The sequence below is a fragment of the Hemiscyllium ocellatum genome, chromosome 7 (assembly GCF_020745735.1).
Source record: "Hemiscyllium ocellatum isolate sHemOce1 chromosome 7, sHemOce1.pat.X.cur, whole genome shotgun sequence".
In the NCBI taxonomy this organism is placed as follows: Eukaryota; Metazoa; Chordata; class Chondrichthyes; order Orectolobiformes; family Hemiscylliidae; genus Hemiscyllium; species Hemiscyllium ocellatum.
Genome location: NC_083407.1, coordinates 41,677,971 through 41,698,492, shown reverse-complemented (window position 1 = coordinate 41,698,492; position 20,522 = coordinate 41,677,971). Strand labels below are relative to the sequence as shown.

Below are 20,522 nucleotides of genomic sequence, written 5' to 3'. Positions count from 1 at the left end.
TTGGTTGGCTCTTTGCAGTACTGAACCTTGAACATTTTGATCAAGGCATATAAAAATTGAGGCTAATTATTTCAGGAAATAGCCAACAGGTTTGTTCCACTAGGACTTGTCAGATTACCTTTGGCTACTGATGTTATTTGCAGTTTCTCCTGGAGGAAAGGCAAAAGAGGAAGTAAAAAGGGCAGGTTAGTAAGTGGGAATGAACGTTCACTTTCATGAGTGGTTAATTCAATTCAAAAAGAAATACAGGTCTCTTTTATTATGCCTAATTGAAAAAGTGCAAGCGTGAAAATGTTTCCATATCTAAAATAACCAGTCACAGCCAAAATGTTTAAAAAGAATTTTGTGCCTTTATTGGAATGGTGCAAGGCATTAAATACACCACTTTGATCATTAGATTATTTGGTTTAAATCAAAATGAGGCTCTAGAACTACAATACTGGTCCAACAGTCTTTTTTTGCAGGAAGAAACAGAAGAAATGCATTCAGCATTTAGAAAGCACTAGCAGGCATCTGTTAGTTCGAATAAGAAATAGTTCCTTAGTTCCCAAAGCACTTGCGGAGTTAGCCATATTTGATATTAGGAACAGTTTGTTATACTTTTGGGAGTGGACTGAAGTCAAAGTCACATGACTTGTACAAACTGTTTCACAGCCTTTTAGATGCTGATACAATTTTGTTTAGACTTTTGAGACTTTTTTTTAAAAAAGAGCATAGATACACTAGTCACTGCTGTACACAAATAAGAAATCCAAATTTTTAAGAAATGAAAATTCACAATGTAACCCTTTGAACAGTTAGTGCTGGAATGTTGCTTCCTCTGCTAAGAAAGTTTCAATCTGTTCAAGCAGAGCTTGATGAAATGTTCGTAATTTAATTATATACAGACATAGCAGCAAGATGTGCTAACAGTAAAACATACCACCCAAAAGGTAAAAAGAAGCCTCCAACATGAACTAAAGGGTAAGTATATCTGTTTCAAGTTCTCAGAAATCCACTTCTCATTGCATTTTATTTTTCTAAACTGATGTGTACAACTCCTACTGACCAGTACATTCACACTCTTTCACTAATTGTTAGTTTCCTTGTCATTTATTATTTTACTTAATAGATAACCTAATTCTCTCATTTTCCCCATCTGACGTATAAAAAAATCAGTATGAAATATAACAAGATCTTGCATTGTACACGTTTAAGTGTACAATTCAAGCATGGTAGAGCTGACATCCTGTTCTCTCAAATCCCATTTTGGATTTCCCACCAACAAATGCATTATCTTAGGGCATAATCTGATCTAAAACCATTATAGAATGTTCTTACAAACTAATCCAAAGTGTTTAATAAAAGAAAAAAGTTTATATTTTGGCTTCGTTCAATGTAGCCCATTTTAAGACACTCAATTGTTAAATTAGCCAGCCACGCACTGTTTGGTCATCCATTTTTAAAAGTCAAGCCATTTTTTTTTTTATATAATGCAACACCAGTCATTCAGCCATAACAGGCCCCAAAAGCAAGGCTCCCTTCAGCCCTCAATATCAAAATCAGCCTTAAGACATGACTCCAAATACAGGGTTATGGCGACAAATGCTGGGGCCAATCTCCTCATAATCCTTTTTGGTGTGGCATACCTGGTAGAACTCCGGCTGTAAGAAACAAAAATATTCTTCTGTTAAAGCTTCAAAAGAAAATGCTCATATTACTGTAGAATAATAAGTTTTGCATTTGGAAATTGTTCCACCAAAATATATTTTTAGTGTCAGTAACAAAACTTGTAATACCACTCAACTTCATATGCTGTCTAATAAATTTACTTCATTGTATGACTACTTTTTCTTATTTTACTTTTGAGAATTTGTAACAATTAAGTTTTGTAACCTTTAAAGTTTAGTCATTTTGTAACCTTACTCAAACCTGAACAGCAGGTTAATTAGTTGCTTAGTACTATAGAAATTGAATAACATGAAAAATACATGTTACTAAAGTTCTCCATCTTGCACACATATGGACTTCACAAAAATGTTAAATTTTAACCAAACAATAATATGCGCTACCGGAAGAAAAAGGGTGCAACTCCGAATGGCCGACATATTACCACGGACAAAGGAATGGGGAGCTACAGGTTCCCCAAACTCCCAGATAATTTCATTGCTGGTGTAATGCCAGGTTATGTAGGCTGTACATCTGACCAATGGGCTGAGTGACTCATATGGCCTCAATTACTTGGTGAAACTGCACTCAACCAGCCGACACTTGCAACACCTAAAACAAAACCTGCACTGTTTTATGCAACTCCATGATCGGCAGCACGAGAACAATGCTACAAGAATCACTTTAAGATAATTAGTTGAACTTGTGACTGGATCATATACACTTGCCAGAAGTGATGTACATTCATAGAAATCATCTGCAGAGAACATGTTCAAAACTTTGTCCCAAAAGCAACATTTTCCATCCTGATATTCACCAAATCTCACTTATACTTAGCAGCATAATTTATATTACAAAACCCCCACTATCCCATTAAACATTAAAAGCTAACCAGCCTTTGGAAAGAAAGGACATTCCCTTAGACCACATCTGTTCATTTTTTTTAAAAAGGTAATGAAATGGGATGAGGGTATCTTTAGCAAAATGAGTATTTATTGCTCATTCAAGTGCTGCAATACATTGATAATGCTGTAGTGAAGGAAATCCTAGGATTTTGACTCAGCAACATAAATTAATGCCGCTATTATTCCAATACAAGATACTCCATGGCTTGCAGGAGAACTTGCAGATGATGGCAACATATTACCTTTTCCTTCGAGATAGCTCATGTTGCAGGTTTTGAAGGTGCTATTGAAGCAGCTCAGGTTGCTGGTATATAATACACACTGCTGCCACAGTGGCATCAGTAATGGAAGAAATAAATATTTGCTTTGATATGGTAATGACTTTGCCTCGGACTATACAGAGCATCTTCAGTATTGAAGCTGCAAATATGCAAGCAGGTTGAAAGGATTTTCACATTGCGACTGCGGAATGGAGGGAAGGCTTTGGGTATCAGGTGCTAAGTTCTTCATTGCAAGATTCCTAACTTCTAACCAGCTCATCACTGTATTTATATGGTTAGTCCAGCTCCTGGTGATTATAATCTTCAGGATGTTGACATTGAATTTAACAATGACAGTTACATCAAGGGGAGATATTAAATTCACTCTCGCAGGACATGGTCAATGTCTGGCACATCAATGGTATGGATGTGACTTGCCACCTAGCCATACAATCTGAACGTTATCCAGGGATTACAGCATGTAGACATGATTGATGCAGTATTCAAGGATTTACAGATGATATTCAAAACAAACTGACAAGGATAACTTGTTTGGTGGAAGCTTGAGTCAGATATACAGCACGGAAACAGACTCCTCAGTCCATATCCCTCTAAACTCTTCCCATTCATATACCCATCCAGATGCCTTTTAAATATAATTGTACCAGCCTCCAAATGCCTCTAAGGAGAAAGCGAGGTCTGCAGATGCTGGAGATCAGAGCTGAAAATGTGTTGCTGGAAAAGCGCAGCAGGTCAGGCAGCATCCAAGGAACAGGAAATTCGATGTTTCGGGCATAAGCCCTTCTTCAGGAATGAAGGGCTTGTGCCCGAAACGTCGAATTTCCTGTTCCTTGGATGCTGCCTGACCTGCTGCGCTTTTCCAGCAACACATTTTCAGCTCCTACTTGCCTCTGATAGCTCACTCCATACTCAGTGAAAACGCTGCCCCTTACATTCCTTTTAAATCTTTCCTCACTCACCTTAAACTTATGCCCTCTAGTTCTGGACTCTCAGCCCAGGGAAAAGACCTTGCGCATTTACTCTATCCATGCCCCTTCTGATTTTCTAAACATTTATAAGGTCGCCCCTCAGCTTCTGATGCTCCAGGGAAAACAGCTCTAGCCTGTTTGGCCTCTCCCTATAGCTCAAACCTTGGCAACATCCTTGCAAATCTTTTCTGAACTCTTTCAAGTTTCACAAAATCCTTCTTCTAGGAGGGAGACCAAAACTGCATGCAATGCTCTAAATGTGGCCGAATACGAAGCCCCAATTCCTATACCCAATGCACTGACCAATAAAGAAAATGCTCTTGCCATCCTGCAAAGGATTGTACTACTTACCAAAGGCTAAGTTTGTCTTTTAAATGTTAAGAGATTAATACACAGACTAAGCACACACATGTATACAAAAATTGAAATTTCAAAATGTTTACTCACAGTGGATGCAAGCATAGAACCCCCAAACCAAACTGCATATCTCTGCATGTGGTGCGTGATCACTTGAACATCAATTGGTTTAGGCTATAAAAAGAATGTAATCATATAAAAGAACTGAAAATTTTATTTCAAAATTCAAGCAGTTAAAGTGGTTTCTAATAAAGTAAAAAAAATTTCAATCTATTCTATTGATCTAGAAGGATCTTAAAACTTTAACTACAAAACGACATATGCCAAGAAACTGCAGCACTATTTTTAAAAAACCTCAAAGCACAGATGTTGCATTACTCAATATTGGCTCTTTATATATCCCAAGCGTTTGGACACTTGCGTCAAACAGCATCCAATAGGTTTGTCGGATTTTCATCTTAGCCAATACGTGAATTACAGACTATCATACCCTATAACTGGAAATTACGAACAATCTTGGGGATGACAGCAATTTTTATCAAAACTCATCTTACTTCCTTTGTCTTCTGCTGCAAACTGTTGTGTTACAGAAGGATGGTGGTAAGACTGTTAAACATGATTGTTGAAGATTGAGAACTTTATATAAGCTGCTTGGGAATCAGCTCCAGAACACATTGCTCTAGGAAACGCATTCAAAAGCATAGTCTGAATTCCTTATCAAGGCAATATTACCAATTTGATTTACCTAATTTACATGTAGATTAAAATCAATTATCACCATCATGTCATCACAAGCATCCAGCCTTTGTATACTTCTTCCTACATTGTGGTTACTACTCAAGGCCTAGATGCCACCTACAATTGACAGCCCCACCCCCTAATGATTTGTCATCTCTCATATCCACCTGAACTGTTTCTATAACTTGATCTCTTGCAGAAGGAAATCTTCACTGCATGAATGCCACTGATTAGGAGTTCTCTCTTTAGTTTCTGATTTTGCTTAAATGATACAGATTTAAGATCCAATCTTCACTATTCTGCAATCACATCTCCCTACTGGCTATCATATTTTTTTTTATTAACTTCAATACGCACCATCAATGCATGTACATCATTATCTGAATGCATGTAGCATTCATACTCCGCCTTCAGTTTTTAAAAAAAAATCTTGGTAACATCCAATTTAACTACTGGTTTTTCCTAACTTCCTGCCTTCTCAGACCTTCATTTCCACACTAAGATTGCTTTCCTGCCTTGACAATTCTTTGATTTGTTGCATTTGTCCACATTTGATTTTTCCATCCATGCCACAAAACACCCTAGTTGTGCAACATGGTAGCACAGTGGTTAGCACTGCTGCTCAGACTGGCACTGACCCAGTTAGATTTCAGCCTTTGCCGACTGCTTGTATGGAGTTTGCATATTCTCATGTCTGCACAGGTTTCCTCAAGGTGCTCCAGATTTCTGTCTCAGACCAAAGATGTGCACGCTAGGTGGATTGGTGATAGTAAATATAAGGTGACGGGAATAGGGTGGGTGAGTGGGAAGTGTGGGTTTGGAGAGTTGGTACAGGCTAAATGGGCCAAATAGCGTTTATCTGCAGTGCAGGGAATCAATGATTCTACAAATGGCAGGAAAATATCTAGAGATACTTCAAGATAAGCACTTGAATAATTTTGATACAAGTCAACAGAACTGTGCAGCTACTCATCAGAAAGTCAATGTGAAGCATGGTAAGCTATTTTGTCTCAAAATAACTTCCGAATAAATAATTTTAATTGGAATTAAATATGGTTAGCAAATGAGCCTCTTCGGTCTGTATTTTACACCTCCATTTTGATTTATTTTTAAAAAATTACACAAACCTTTAGTTTTCCACCACTCAATTCTTCACTGAGTTTAAGTCTGGCGTCTACTGTCCTCTTTAAGTCTCTTTGTAAACGACGTCCAAAATCTCTAAACATGGTTGAACCACCAGAAAGGACAACATTCTGAAAACGGAACAAGAATTTTCAACCTTAACGCATCAAAAGCTTTGCACAACTTTCATATGATATTACAAGATATTGCAAGAGATTGTACTTGTTCACTCTGAAGAAAACTAGCTCATGTGCATGCGCAGGTGTGGGAAGGAGAGTTCAAGCCTGGCATTTTTTTGTATTTTAAACCAGGTAACCAAAAGATGAGAAATTCAAAGAGCCAAGAAATAGGAAGAATTTAGAATGTTGCTTTAAATCCCAACAACATCTGAAGCATTCAAGAGCAATTAAATTGTACTTGAAAAACATGACACTTCGTTAAACCAAAATACGACTGCTGATTGAGTTCCAAGAAAGATCACTTTAAACATAACAGTAGTAGTAGTAAGTTTGCTGGAGAAAAGTCAAAAACTTAGGAAACAAGTGGGATTACCAGAATAGGAGGGAATATGTGCTTATGAAGGCTAATATTATTAAAATTGTAGCTATGTACAAAACTTCTCTGCAACATATTCAATCAATAATACAAATGTGACTTTTGAGGACAATGCAGCAAAAACACTGTGGAAGAAAAATGCATCTTCCAAACTTTCCAGTCATCAACCCCCTTCCTTAGGCATTCGACTCAAATTTTCATACCGTAAACATTAATACCTGGCATCAATTTCTCTATACATTAGTACTACTATATTTTGCTATGGCTTACTGCAACATTTTGTAAAGGCAAATGAAAAAAATAAAGAAATGTGAATAATGCCTAGTGTAGATTAGCTCCAAGAATTTCAGAAAATTGGTCAACAGGGAAACAAATGAAACAAGCAACATAAAAATGTAAGGACAAAAGCTGGTCTCAGATATCACATTGAGAAACAGAGAAAAATGCTTTTCCCAGGGCTATTTAGTGCACCATTGATACTACAGATTAATATCTAATAACTCTTCAACAATTCCACAACCAAGTAAAATTAATGACAACAAACAGATGTGCCTTAATATAAACAAAGACAGACCATGAATACATCATTCAGTCCTTCAAGCCTACTCCACCATTCAGTATTACCATGGCTGATCACTTAATTCAGTACCTTTTGATCACTTTATCCCCAAGAACTAAATCTATCGCCTTCTTCAAAACATTCGATGTTTTGGCCTCAACTGCTTTGTGCTGTAAAAGATTCTACAGCCTCAGCACTCCCGGATTGAAGAAATCTCAGTCTTAAGTGTCCTGCCGCTTAGAATGTAAACTCTTGTTCTGGACCTCTAGTAATTGGGAACATCCTTTATATATTGACCCTGTCTCACCTTGCTAGAATTCTGAGGCAGAAAAAGGGAGTCTTGGATTTCAATGTTATGGTACCTTAAGCACTTTTAAATCGATTGTTTTTCAAGTGTACAAGGCAATAATGCTACACACTTAGACCACTAACCTTATAAAGTGGACGTCTAACATCAATGGGGCAGTTCTGAATGACTTCATCTACTACCTCAGAGATCGGCTGTGTAAAATCAGGATTTGCAAACTGGAAGAAGCAAGGCATTGCATTGGTCAGTGATCAAACCAGACAACAAACTCAAATTTCAATTACATACACTGAGAACTCAAGTATAACAAAGATTTACCTCTGGATGGAAGAAAATTTCAGGACCCAAAAATCGTTCATAGCCTACATCAATAGTGAATTCTTTCTTGGAGATGGCATTGACTCCAGTATACTGTTTAATCCATTTTGTACCATCTGTGTCATATTTGTTGAATTCTTTTACTAAGTCTGGGCAGACATAGCTAAAACGTTCCTTTAATTCAACAAAACAGTAGACAGAAAACAATCATTGCCAAGTCACCACGAGCTATCGCAATTATCTTCAAAGTCAAAATAAACCTTAAAATAATTAAAACAATTTGTTGAAATAATAATCCCTCCCATAAATATTCCAGTACAAAATTTAAATCAAAATTCCAACAGGAGTTTGAACTTCATTATTTATGTAGCAAGCCTGATAAAGATTTTTCATGTTAAAATAATTGAGACGATTCACTCAAAAAGGAACAGACCCGTTTAGTTTTGATTCTGGATCAGTGGTGCTGGAAGAGCACAGCAGTTCAGGCAGCATCCAAAGTGCAGCGAAATCGACGTTTTGCTGCACTGCTGTGCTCTTCCAGCATCACTGATCCAGAATCTGGTTTCCAGCATCTGCAATCATTGTTTTTACCCCGTTTAGTTTTGATGTTCAACGTATCTTGAGTGGTATAAGTGTCCCACAAAATAGCCCAGTTTTGTTTCATTGCTTGGTCTGAGTAGATTGATTATAGTCAGGGTGAATGTGGGATTAAGTTTAGTCCTGCCCTACAACGAGGGGGGAAAAAGGTCTCTGAAGGTTCTTCTGTAAAAATGCACATGCAGATGTTGGACAAAGAAACTGCAACTTTGGGTTAACAACCTTTCATGGCCCAACAACTTGCTCCAAAAAAAAACTCAGATTCACACAAACAATATGCACTTGGAAGCCCAGCACAGGTAAAATGACTAATCAGGAGAAAGGGAGGGGTGAAAACTGAGAACAATGGATAATAAAAAAGGAATTTAAATCATTGTTCAAAATGTTTACTACTACGCGATAAAACACGTTTGAATAAAAGCTTTCAATTTTATCAAAAGGTGATTTGCCTCAGTTCATTGACCAATTCTTCAATTCCAGTTTTAATGGCTTGATAAACATATCTAGTGAAGCATTTAGAATGAAGGCAGATGAATTCAGTTTGTTTGATCCAGTTTGCTTCAGCATACCATTCAAAAAACGACTCAATCCTGAAATTAAGCTATCTTGGTTAGCTTATACAGGAGAGCTATGACTAATTCCCAACTATCATATACTGAAACCTGTTACATCAGTGTGTAAAGTATATAAAACTGGCAGCCGCACAATAGTTTGCCTATAATGTCAAACCAGAGAGGTGCAAACAAAATAATGCACTTTGCATTGAAATCAGACATTCCAGTACCACAATAGAAACACTCACCAGTTTACATTTGAAAAAATACTTCTCATTCAATAAAATAATTTAAATGGCTGAAACTGTGACTGGAATCAAAATCAAGTGCCAATATTTTAAATGTGGGACCACAGTGTATTGTTACTGCTTGCTGAAATAATGGAAATGTTCATTTACTCTAAACAGGATGGCATCACTACTTATTGCCCAGGCCTCATTTTCCTTGCTGAGAAACTGGCTTGGTCATTTCTGAAGGCAATCAAACACATTACTATAGGTTGAGTGTCACTACGTAAGGTAGACAGATTTTCATCCCAGTGAGACATTAGTGACCCAATAGGTTTTTATGACAACCGATGTCAATTGATTTGGTCACCATTACTAGGGCTAGTTTTCAATTCTAGATTTATTAATTAAATTCAAATAAAATTTTCATTAATTGTTGCCATAGCAGGACTTTTGTTTGTTCACTTGTGGATTGTTACCACCACTTTATTGTCCATTCCTGTTGCCCTCAAAGTGATGAGCTGGAAAAAGGGTGGTCGTGGGAGAGAGAAGAAAGAAAACATTTAAAAATATCAAAAATGGAATTCTGACCTGCACACTTTTGGGGAGGGTGGGGATGCCCAGAATGATACTTGGTTTTCACAATTACAATGCAAAATTACAAGGAATGATAACACTGACCATCACCATATCTCTGGATTTAGGGTCTGAAGAGGTGATTTTGGCAAGGCTTTTGAAAGGATTCACATAGGATAAATAGTAAGAAACTATATTCACAGGCAGTAGACATTTGAAATCCTGTCCCCACCATTGGCAAGAGATACTACTATTTCAAGGACCACTTCTGTTTGTCAATTTCCACTAAAAGTCTTTTGACATTCCTGCTTTTGATTTGTTTCAATAGGCTTGAACAAGACCAGAATTGGTCAGGTAACCGTGGTCAAGGTGATAGTCAGTGAAGTCACAAATCTGAAACATTAGTTCTTTTTCTTGCTCCACAAATGCTACCCAAGTATTTTCAGCACTTTGTTTCTACTTCATGTTCACTGTTGGATTAGGTGATAAACTACTGAAGGCAGTTTTCAATCCTCTTAATTACAGTTCCTAAAATACCAGCTCCCAGTATTTTCTGATGTTTAATCAATTCTCTCAGGCTGGCAATAGATTACTAAATCCAATGAATTTAATCGCATAAGCATGGGGAATAGCTTTCTTGAATCCACATTAAAAGAACACAAAACAGTTGAAGAACAAGTTTCAGTTTTTTTTCATTTGTACAAAGTGGTTCAAACCAAATAGGGAGTCACCGTTACACACTGGTTAATTGTACATCAGGTCCCAGAAACAAAGGATACCTGAAGAGTCATTTTCCAAACAAAATTCCTAGGATGTTTTTCTACACGTAACTGAGCAGATATTGGACTTTGAAGTCTCTTAAAAGTAGGTACCCTCTGATCATACCACACTCCACACTGGTCAGAGGTGCCAACAAATGCTGAGTCAGGGTTGATCCACTACTTAACTGACTGAGAGCTATGAATTTTATTTCAATATAGAGTCACAGAGACATACAGCACAGAAACTGACTCTTCAGCCCAACATGCCCATCTTGACCGGATGGCCTAAATTAATCTAGTCCCATCTGCCAGCTTTTCACCCATATCCCTATTAACCTTTCCTATTCATATACCTATCCAAATGCCTTTTACAATTTGTAAAGCTGTAACTGAACCAGCCTTCATCTCATCCTCTGGCATTCCATACACGCACCACCCTCTGAAAAAGTTGCCCCCTTCAGTCCCTTTTGAATCTTTCTTCTCACCCAAAATCTAAACCCTCTAGTTTGGAGGGTTTGAGCCAAATTTTATTCGAAGCTACAAATATTTGAACTGTCACCAATTTGGGGATATACAGCCAGCAAATTTAAAACTATTTTTGACAGACTTTTGGACTCAGGCAATTTCTACTTGAGATTGAACTATGCCAATGCTTCCCTAGTCAGCCTCCCACCTTTCACCCAACATGAACTGAGTCCCCCTTTTTAAAAAAAGCATAAATCTTAGGTTGAGCTTTTGCTCATTTCTGCTAATTCCTCATGACATGGTATAAAACTTCAATAAATAATGCTCAGGAAGCACCCATAAGCCTTCTCTACACGAAAGGATCTTACATAAATACATGTTGCTGTTACTGTACCTTCACAGCCTTAGCTGTTTCCAAGGACTGCTCTGGAGGTATTCCCACCTCTCGATCTCTCAAAAGTTGTTGGATGAAGTATGTAATATCACGACCAGCAATTGGAATGTGCTTAATGCAACTACCAATCACGTATCCTTCAGCCTTTTAAATCAAAAGGGGAAAAATAAGAGAGACAATCATGTTAAATATTGTTAGTCCAGACTTTGACACGCTTGTTACTACTGCAAAATACCTGGAAACCATACCAGATGGTCATTAGACACTTATTTATCATAATTTTGGCACAGGCCTTGGACCATTAATTACCATATAACCACTTCAGTTTCAAGACAATATAACAGTTACCGAGCGCATTTGTGGAAAGTCCTTATTTGATCTTGGGTGGTGCTACCATTTTCGTAACCTATATTACACTTATAGATATGTTGACATCACTATTACTCAGTGGAAGATCAATTTAATGTTGAATTTGAAACAAATACAAATCTCTCCAATACCTTGTCTCAATGCATCTCTACAACACAGAGCAATCATTTAAAAACAAGTATTAGGACAGAAAATCAATAAACTGGCAATCAATAGGATCAAAAATTTTAAAACGTCAACCAGCTAAGAATTCAGGCTGCAGTGAAGATAATAACTATAGGCAACCAAGATTGAAAATTTTAATTTATTTCAAAACACAAGACAGTGAATAAAAATCCAGCACAAAACAGCTTGGTATTCAAGTTGCTCCAGACAATTCTTGGGAGAGTTATGTCTAAATGGTATTAGAACATCTAATTTAGATAAACAAGGCCAAATGGCCACATGGACACATTAAGTAAAAACGACATTTTTCAAAAAAAAATTTTTAAAAATTCAACAGCATTCTAAAGTATCATAAAAAAGGTTTAATATCCATGATAAATGGTTAGTCTTGACACTAACTTTACTTTCTACTCAATTTAGAAATAGTTTGTGTGCATATTACAAGCAAAACTTCTGATACAGAAGATGTAATAGCTGCAAGATAATGACAGCGTTCGTGACCATTTGGGTCACTGCATCTGAATAGGTAAGAAAAATTAAAACCCATCCTAGTGTTTTAAAGTTTCAAAGGGAGTACTGCTAAAATATTTCTCTAACTTACATGAACCTAATTACCTAAACTCTACTTGGGAACAAAAGAAAAATAATAAGTTGAGTCCATTCAACTGTTCAGTCAGATTATTCATCCGTACTGCAACAAAGCTTCACCAAGTTTGTGTGCAAAGATGTTTTTCTTAAACATTTCTGTTAATAACTGAACTCTCACTGAACAAATGTGAGCTGAAGAGTTAACCTCATGGCTTATCCAATATTTACTTCTCAAACATTACCACTAAAAAAAAATTGATGTCATTATCATAACTGCTGTTTGAAAGACATTGGCAACACAGCAACCAATCTGAAGTCAATTTTCCCCCCATCTGTCAAGTTTTTGTCTATCATCCTCACCACTTGCCTTCCCATTTGTCATCCACAAAATTTGGCTATAGTACATGCACTTTCCACATATATTGTAAAGAATTGCCATCTCAGGACTATACAGTGTAAAACATCCTGACGATGCCCTTCTTTACGCCAACTGTCTTCAATTCGTTAACCAATCCTCAATCTCTGCTGACATATTACCTCTAACACCGTGGGCTCATACATTAAGTAACTTATGGGGTCTTATCAAACCCTTCTACAAATTCAAATACATCTACTTTTTTGCCTTTACCGTTACCTCGAATGAATTAGATTAAATTTGTCAGACATTATTTCCTCTTAGTGAGGTTACGCAGACTCTGATCAATCACGTTATGCATTTTGCACTGCTGTTATTGCTAAGTTTCTTCAGCATTTTCTGTTTTTAACTATTTAGCAATATCTAACTTCATCAGGATTACCCCTTTCCTAAGTTGTCACATTTTCCATGTTGCAAAAATCATTGCCTTCTAAGATATCTGCTTATTTTTGATTATGGATTACTGGTTCATTTTCAGTCTTGGAGTGCAGGTTCACAGCTGAAATTAGAGTTGTAGGTATTTGGTATGCTTTCCTTTATTAGTCAGAGTATTGACTGCAGGAGTTGGGAGGTCATGTTGTGGCCGTACAGGACATTGATTTGGCTACTTTTGGTATATTGCATGCAATTCTGGTCTCCTTCATATTGGAAGGATATTGTGAAACTTGAAAGGGTTCAGATGTTGCCAGGGTTGGAGGATTGATAGGTTAGATTGTTTTCCCTGGAGCATCAGAGGCTTAGAGTGACCTTAAAGAGGCTTACAAAATTGAGGGGCATGGATAGGATAAATAGACAAAGTCTTTTCCCTGGGGTGGGGGAGTCCAGAAATAGAGGGTATAGGTTTAATGAGAGAAGGGAAAAATATGAGACACCTAAGGGACAACTGATTCACATGAAGGGTGGTAGTGCGCATGCAATGGGCTGCCAGAGGAAGTGGTGGAGGCTGGTATAATTGCAACATTTAAAAGGCACCTGGATGGGTGTATGAATAGATGGGTTTGGAGGGATATGGGCTGAGCGCTGGCAGGTGGGAGTAGATTGGGTTGAGATATCTAGTCAACATGGACAAGTTGAACCAAATGGTCAGTTTTTGTGCTGTACATCTCCATGTCACTATGGTACTGTAGTATTGTACAGCTCAGTTCTGAAGTATGGATGGCTCCATCTGTACTGATTTGACTTGACAAAATTGGTGAAACTATGCACATTTAAATGACAGAGAATCAGTGATTGTTACTGTCACATTCCAACACTGAACATGGAATTCAGCTGTATCAACATTACACGTAGATGATAGTGTATTTAAGATAAGTTTTAAAGAAATGCTTCATACTGTCTACCTGGAAAGATGGTGTAGTGGTAATATCAAATCCATGCAGTTTAGAAAGAACTTACCCATTGAGTCTGACCCTCCAAAAGAACATCTGACTCAAATAGCCCCCTTCCATATCTCTATACCCCAACATTTACCGCGGCTAATCCACTTAACATGCACATCAAGATACCTCAGACAAGTTCTTATTGTCAATCCATCTAACTTGCACAACTTTGGACTGTGGCAGGAAACTGGAGCACCTGGCGGAAACTCACAAAAGAAGGGGAAGAGCATACAAACTCCGCACAGTCCACCAATACTAGAATCAAACCCAGGTCCCTGGTGCTTGAGACAGTGCTAACTACTAACCCATCTTGCCACCAATATCTTAGAGAATTTTTTTTCTAATGAGGATAGGAAAAATATGACAACTCTGGACAGACATCACAGGTTAATGTGAACATGGCTTCAAACCAAAGGGTGAAATTTGAATTTAACAAAAAACTGGAATAAAACACATGAGAATTCCTAGAAGAATGGCATTACAACCAGAACTATCAACACACATCGAATTGGATTCCATTTATCACCCCTCGAGAAAAAAAAACAAGAAATGACGTCACGAATCCTAGGAAACAAACAACTAGAAAGCAGGCTACACCACCAGTGCTTCATTCGGAGGCTCACTGAAGATGTTATCTAGTATGGTGACTAAGCGTCTGAAAATGAACCTTCAGCTCACGAGCAAACCTACATCCAGAACCACAACCTGAGCTACAAATCTTCTCAAAACTCACTAAAATGTTCATGTGTTGGCAACCTATTGATTGTTTTAAAACTGTGGAGTTAAATATTGTTCTTCAAGAAAGGAGATTTGCTGTCCTTACCAGGACCAGATAATATGCAACTTCAGGCATAGGGTTGACTCTTAACTGTCTTCTGGACAATTATGGATGGGCAATAAATACAGGTCTACATTCTGTTAATGAATAAAAAACTAAGGTGTAGTTTATTCTGATTCTGTTAATGTGAAAAGATACAAATTAATAATCTCAAAGTGGAGAAGCTTTAGTCAGCAGTCAGTAGAGTTTCATATTGAATTTCCCAGGTAGAATTCTGCATTTAGAAGGTAAAAAACCTGGATCAAAGAGGAGTATTTTACACTTAAATAACACCAGTTACAAGGATATGAAGACATAATTAGCTAAAGTAAACAGGGAAATTAAAAGACAAGACATTACAGAAGCAGTGAGACATTGAAGTTGTTGCACAACTCTCAGCAAAGCTACACTTCAGAAAGCCAGACTCAGACGGAGAGATCTATTGCTAACTAAAGACATTAAAGAAAACAAAACAGAAAAAAAAATTGTGAAAATCAATGGTAGGTCAGAGAAACTGAATTAAAAACACAAATGAATGACTAAAAGAGAAAGAGTTGGATAGAGCTCTCAAGGATAGTGGAATCAAGAGTTATGGAGATAAGGCAGGAACAGGATACTGATTAAGGATGATCAGCCATGATCATCTTGAATGGTGGTGCAGGCTCGAAGGGCAGAATGGCCTACTCCTGCACCTATTGTCTAAAATATATGAGAAAGCTGATGAACAAAAAGTAAACATTTCTACAAGTATTTCATAAAGAGTAACTAAAGCTAGTGTTGGTCATCTAGAATGATTGTGTTTGGAAAATTACTAACAGAAAATAAGGAAACAGCAGAAGCCTGAATAGGCCTTCTCTGTGGAGACATAAAAACATTATTGCTGAGGTAAAAGGAAGGCCCAACTTCAAACAATCTCAATCACCATAGGGGGAAATTATTACAACTCAAAGTTCACAAGTCTCCCTGGATTGAATAGCCTTTGTCCTATAGGTTTTTAAAAATGGCTGCCGAGATTATTATTAGATGACTCTTCTACTCCGGCTGAGTTGATAGGTGGGCTGTACAACCCAATGTGGTTTTCACCGACTCTGCCCAAAGAAGTAGGGAGACAGAAAGCAGTAATCAACCACCAGTTATCTTAACATTTAGTATAGGGAAAATGTTAGCACTCATTAAAGATATTGTACAGTAGAATATTGAAAAAAATCATAATCAGGCAAAGACAACATGGTTACCAGGAAGTAACAGGTTTCCTGTCATTCATGTTACCTATGAATGCGACATCTTTGGAACTTAACAAGGCGCTACAAAGGTTATTTAGCAGAGTCAAAGTGACAGAGGCTGTTTACAAGCTAAAATTTATTCCATTAATAAAAAGGAGCCTCATTTGCTCTTCATATTCTAAGTCACACTAGTCTAATACATCCAGAATTATTGACATATCAATTTTGAAATTCTCATTTTCAAATCTTTGCATAGGAATCAGAATTCAAGAGGAAGAGAGCTCAGTAACCCTCATGCTTTTTACAATTTAGAAAGATCATGATTGATCAACCTTAAATTCACTTTCCCGTCTCTCCTCATACCCCTTGATGCCTGAAGAATAAAAACATATCTCTCTCAAACATATTCAATGATGGAGCATCCACAATTCTTGAGGAAAGAGAATTACAAAGATTTACAATCCTGAAGAAATTTCTCATCGGCGTCTGAAATGATCAAACATGATCCTTAGACTGGTCTGTGCACAAGATTCCCAAACCTGCAAGGCAGCTCTCAATGCCTATCCTGTTAAGTATTTTCAGAATTCTGTATTTTTAATGAGATGATCCCTCATTCTTCTAAACCCCAGTGTATCTCTATTATCCTTTACTGAATAAACTGACTATTTACCTCAGGAATTAAGTCAACCTTCACTGCACCATCTTCCAGCTTAGCGAGCAAACTTACAACCTGAACCACAACCTGTGCTACAAATCTTCATAAAAATCACTAGTGTATTTTTATTTGATCACTTAAATTTCTGAGCTTAATAAAAGTTACAGTATACCAACAGAAAATCACCCATCGCCTATTGCAGAAAAGCAAAATGAAAAAGCAGCACCACCTCTTCTGCTGCATTGCATTTCCATTTACATCAACTTCCTGATTTGGTTTAATACACACACACACACTTAAAACACCCTGATACCCACTTTACAAATGCGCATTCAAATTCTGGTCTCGCTCAATTTTGGTTTTAATCACTTCATTTGCAACAATTGCTTCATCAGCTGAAGACATAAGCTTCATTTTTTCACCACAGATGTGCTTTAAAACTTTGAATATTCATTTTTCTGCAGCTCCTAATGTGGCACAGTGTCAAAAATATGCAAAATAATGCTCCCGCGAAGTGCACTGGAACGAACACTAAATTAAAGGCACTAGGTAAAATGTATGTTTTGTGTCATTTCAAGTTAGATTCTAATAAGCTCAAAATGGATTGCTCAGAGAAAAGATAACTGCTGCTCAAGTACAGCTTTGTTTGAAGCCTCGAAGGTCAGAATGTGCAATTTGAAACAGAGCAGAAATCAGATCTTTAAACCATTAACTACTCCCATAAGACAAGTGCCTTAAATAGACTTACCTGGGTGTCAAACAAGGTTAATTGTTGCTGCTCAGTGAAATCTGTCATTAGATTGGCAACTGCATAAATATATAACTCTCCCCTTACGACAGTAGCAGACAAATCGAGGTCACCAAGAAACTAGCTGGAAATAATTTTTCAGTTGTGCTACTTTCCTACATTAGAAATACTATATTTTAGTCAATCAATTGCAGAGTTAAATATACAATAGCAAGGAAGTTCTGACAATGGCAATGCTACTGTTGGTGAATAATAACTGTAGGAACCCACTGATACTGGATTGTGGCATAAAGGTAACTCTGGTATGAATGTGAAGGATGCACACCATCAGCTGGATGAACATTAAGGTGGATTAGATCAAGAGTAGAAATTTAGGATTCAAAGTGTATGCTGAATACTGTCAGAGAAAGACAGCCAACTAGACATGATAGAAACAAAGACTAGACAGCTGTTCCCTGGCAACAACTGAAAGAAACAAAGGGGATAAGAACAGAAAAGGAAGGAAAAAAGTAGATAACACTGAGGTGAGAACTAAGAAAATTTGAAGAAAAACTGAAGTAGCAAAACGTGCAAACACCAGTTACGCTACAGTGAAAAATGGACGAATGACCCCTTTGACATCAAAAAGGTGTCAGTCGCTTGGTTAGCATGTTCTTAATATCACATTCTTAATATACACTGCAGTCTTCCTTAGCTCTCTCCCTTTGCAGCAACAGTCGAAGTCCTCAGGTTTATGAACATTTGACCATGTAAATATCATCTGATTCCTTATTGGGGCAAATATAGCTCCCTGTCTAATATCAATTGCATTGGCTTGGAATGATCACAATTCGCCTTGACCAAGGTTAAACCCAGGTGGCAGAAAGACTTCTGCTCAGTCATCTCTTTTACCAACTGGTCGTTAACCCTCTTGTTTCACTGACCAATCTTCCATCAACCAAGAACAAAAATGTATTTCTCTTGCTTTTAGAAGCAAAGAGGATAAGAATGTGGTTTAAAAACAGTTTAATGTAACATTTTTATTGTTAAATGAAACTACAATCAAGAAACCTTAGATCAACACCAACCTTTCATGGAACATGCATTAGAAGGACAACAGCCCAAATTCTTACCTTTTCTGACAAGAGACTGAACGGAAAACAAGATTGCAAATAAGCAACCAATGGCTGCTGCAACAATGTGGTCAGAAAGCAATATCACAACTATGGCTTCATTTGGCAGGAACAAACCATGAAGGATATTTACTTCATTTTTGGTCAGAATACATCCAATAGAACAAATAAATACTTAATGGTTAGGTCACTAGCCATGAGTTGCACTTCCATTCAGTCTCTGTTCATTTTGCTGCTTTTATTTCCTACTTCCTCTTCAGTTTGTTTCCAGCTTGGTTGCTCTTGCACATCCCATCTTCTGTGCTCTGCCCTGCTCCATTGCTTCCACTTCACGGTCATTTCCTGCCAAGCATTAGACTTGCTGCCTTCGTATTGGTTATTGCCCGAATGTCAGCTATCTCCACATACTCAAGACAAGCTTGGGTTGCACTTCATCTGCAATAGCTCGCCCTGTTTCAGATTCTATCAGGTTTTTTTCAAACCACAAGCTTTTGGAACCCTGCTCCTTTTTCAGGTAGCTAGTGAGAAAATACATTGGACACAGAATTTATAAGTAAAAGATCAAATGGGCATACAACTGATGAGAACGTATTGAACAAACCTAGATGGCTATGAAGTCTTTAATCAGTAAGGATGGAGAGGCAGGTTCCAATTGATTCATATAAATGCCAGAATTTCTTTCAAGTCACCAAGTGATAACCTAATGTTTTATTAGTTTAAAAGAGTTAACATCTCATGTCAGACAGTGCATTTTTGGTTTGAGGCCTTATTTAGAATCTGTCTTAACATTGACTGTCTACAGATTGCAAGTGTGGTGCTGGAAAAGCCCAGCAGGTCAGACAGCATCCAAGGAGCTGGAGAATCAATGTTTTGGGGATAAGGCCTTCATCAGATATGAAGGCTTATGCCTTAAAGTCTATTCTCCTGCTCTTCGGATGTTGCCTGATGTGCTGGGCCTTTCCAGCACTACACACTGAACTCTGATCTCTAGCATCTGCAGTCCTCACTTTCCCCTGGTCTACAGATTGTGCGCTTTTTCAACAAAATAGAATATATCTGCCAAGCCAAATCTTTTGACCCTTTGATCTTTTACCTAAAAGGACTGAAGTATTCTCTCTCACTAGTTACCTATGAGAGAAGAGGGGCTGTAAAATCTGGTTTCAAATAAACCTGGATTATAACCCAATATCTTGTGATTTTTGACTTTGCTCACCTCAGTTCAACACTGGCACCTCCACATCAGGTTCTATCATTCTTTCCACAGCTTGAATCTGAATCGTTTTTCCTACTCACTCTTCCAAAGGTAGTGGCAATAGCTCCCCAGGTGTCAAAAAACACTATTCTCCCTTCTTTTATAAATGATCAACGAATCAAAGCAAATATATTAAAAAGCTTAAGACACCAAAAGTAACTTGGAGCAAAAAAAAATCAAAGCAGGTAATAAATACAAAGAGTAAAACAATTTGCATTATGACCTTGCATATTTTAGGTGTTGGAGGTGATTTCCTCGAATTCCAGGAGCAGCAATTACTGTTTTATGCGCTGTTGCATTGTTTTGGAACTTTGGAAGAAAAAAGTCAAAACAGCAGCAGACGGAAAGGGAGAAGCACATGGTGAGTACAGTCGCGGGGGGGGGGGGGGGGGGGGGGGGGGCTGGGGCGAAGGAGGAAGGAAGAGTTGGGGGGGGGGGAAAAAGAGGAGGAAGAGTTGGGGGGGGGGG

The 20,522-nt window shown here is 37.6% G+C and overlaps 1 protein-coding gene across 1 annotated transcript in view; it reads right to left on the bottom strand.

Annotated features, from left to right (window-relative positions):
* Window positions 1–330: 330 nt before the first annotated feature.
* Window positions 331–20,522, bottom strand: part of LOC132817059 (actin-related protein 3) — a 65,317-nt gene continuing 45,125 nt past the window's right edge. The window contains exons 7-12 of the mRNA XM_060827146.1: window positions 11,332–11,475; window positions 7,758–7,931; window positions 7,565–7,657; window positions 6,024–6,149; window positions 4,249–4,332; window positions 331–1,643 (exon numbers count right to left, since the gene is read on the bottom strand). Of these exons, the coding sequence (XP_060683129.1) occupies window positions 1,548–1,643; window positions 4,249–4,332; window positions 6,024–6,149; window positions 7,565–7,657; window positions 7,758–7,931; window positions 11,332–11,475 (717 nt within the window). The 3' untranslated portion in view covers window positions 331–1,547. The remainder of the gene's footprint in view (window positions 1,644–4,248; window positions 4,333–6,023; window positions 6,150–7,564; window positions 7,658–7,757; window positions 7,932–11,331; window positions 11,476–20,522) is intronic.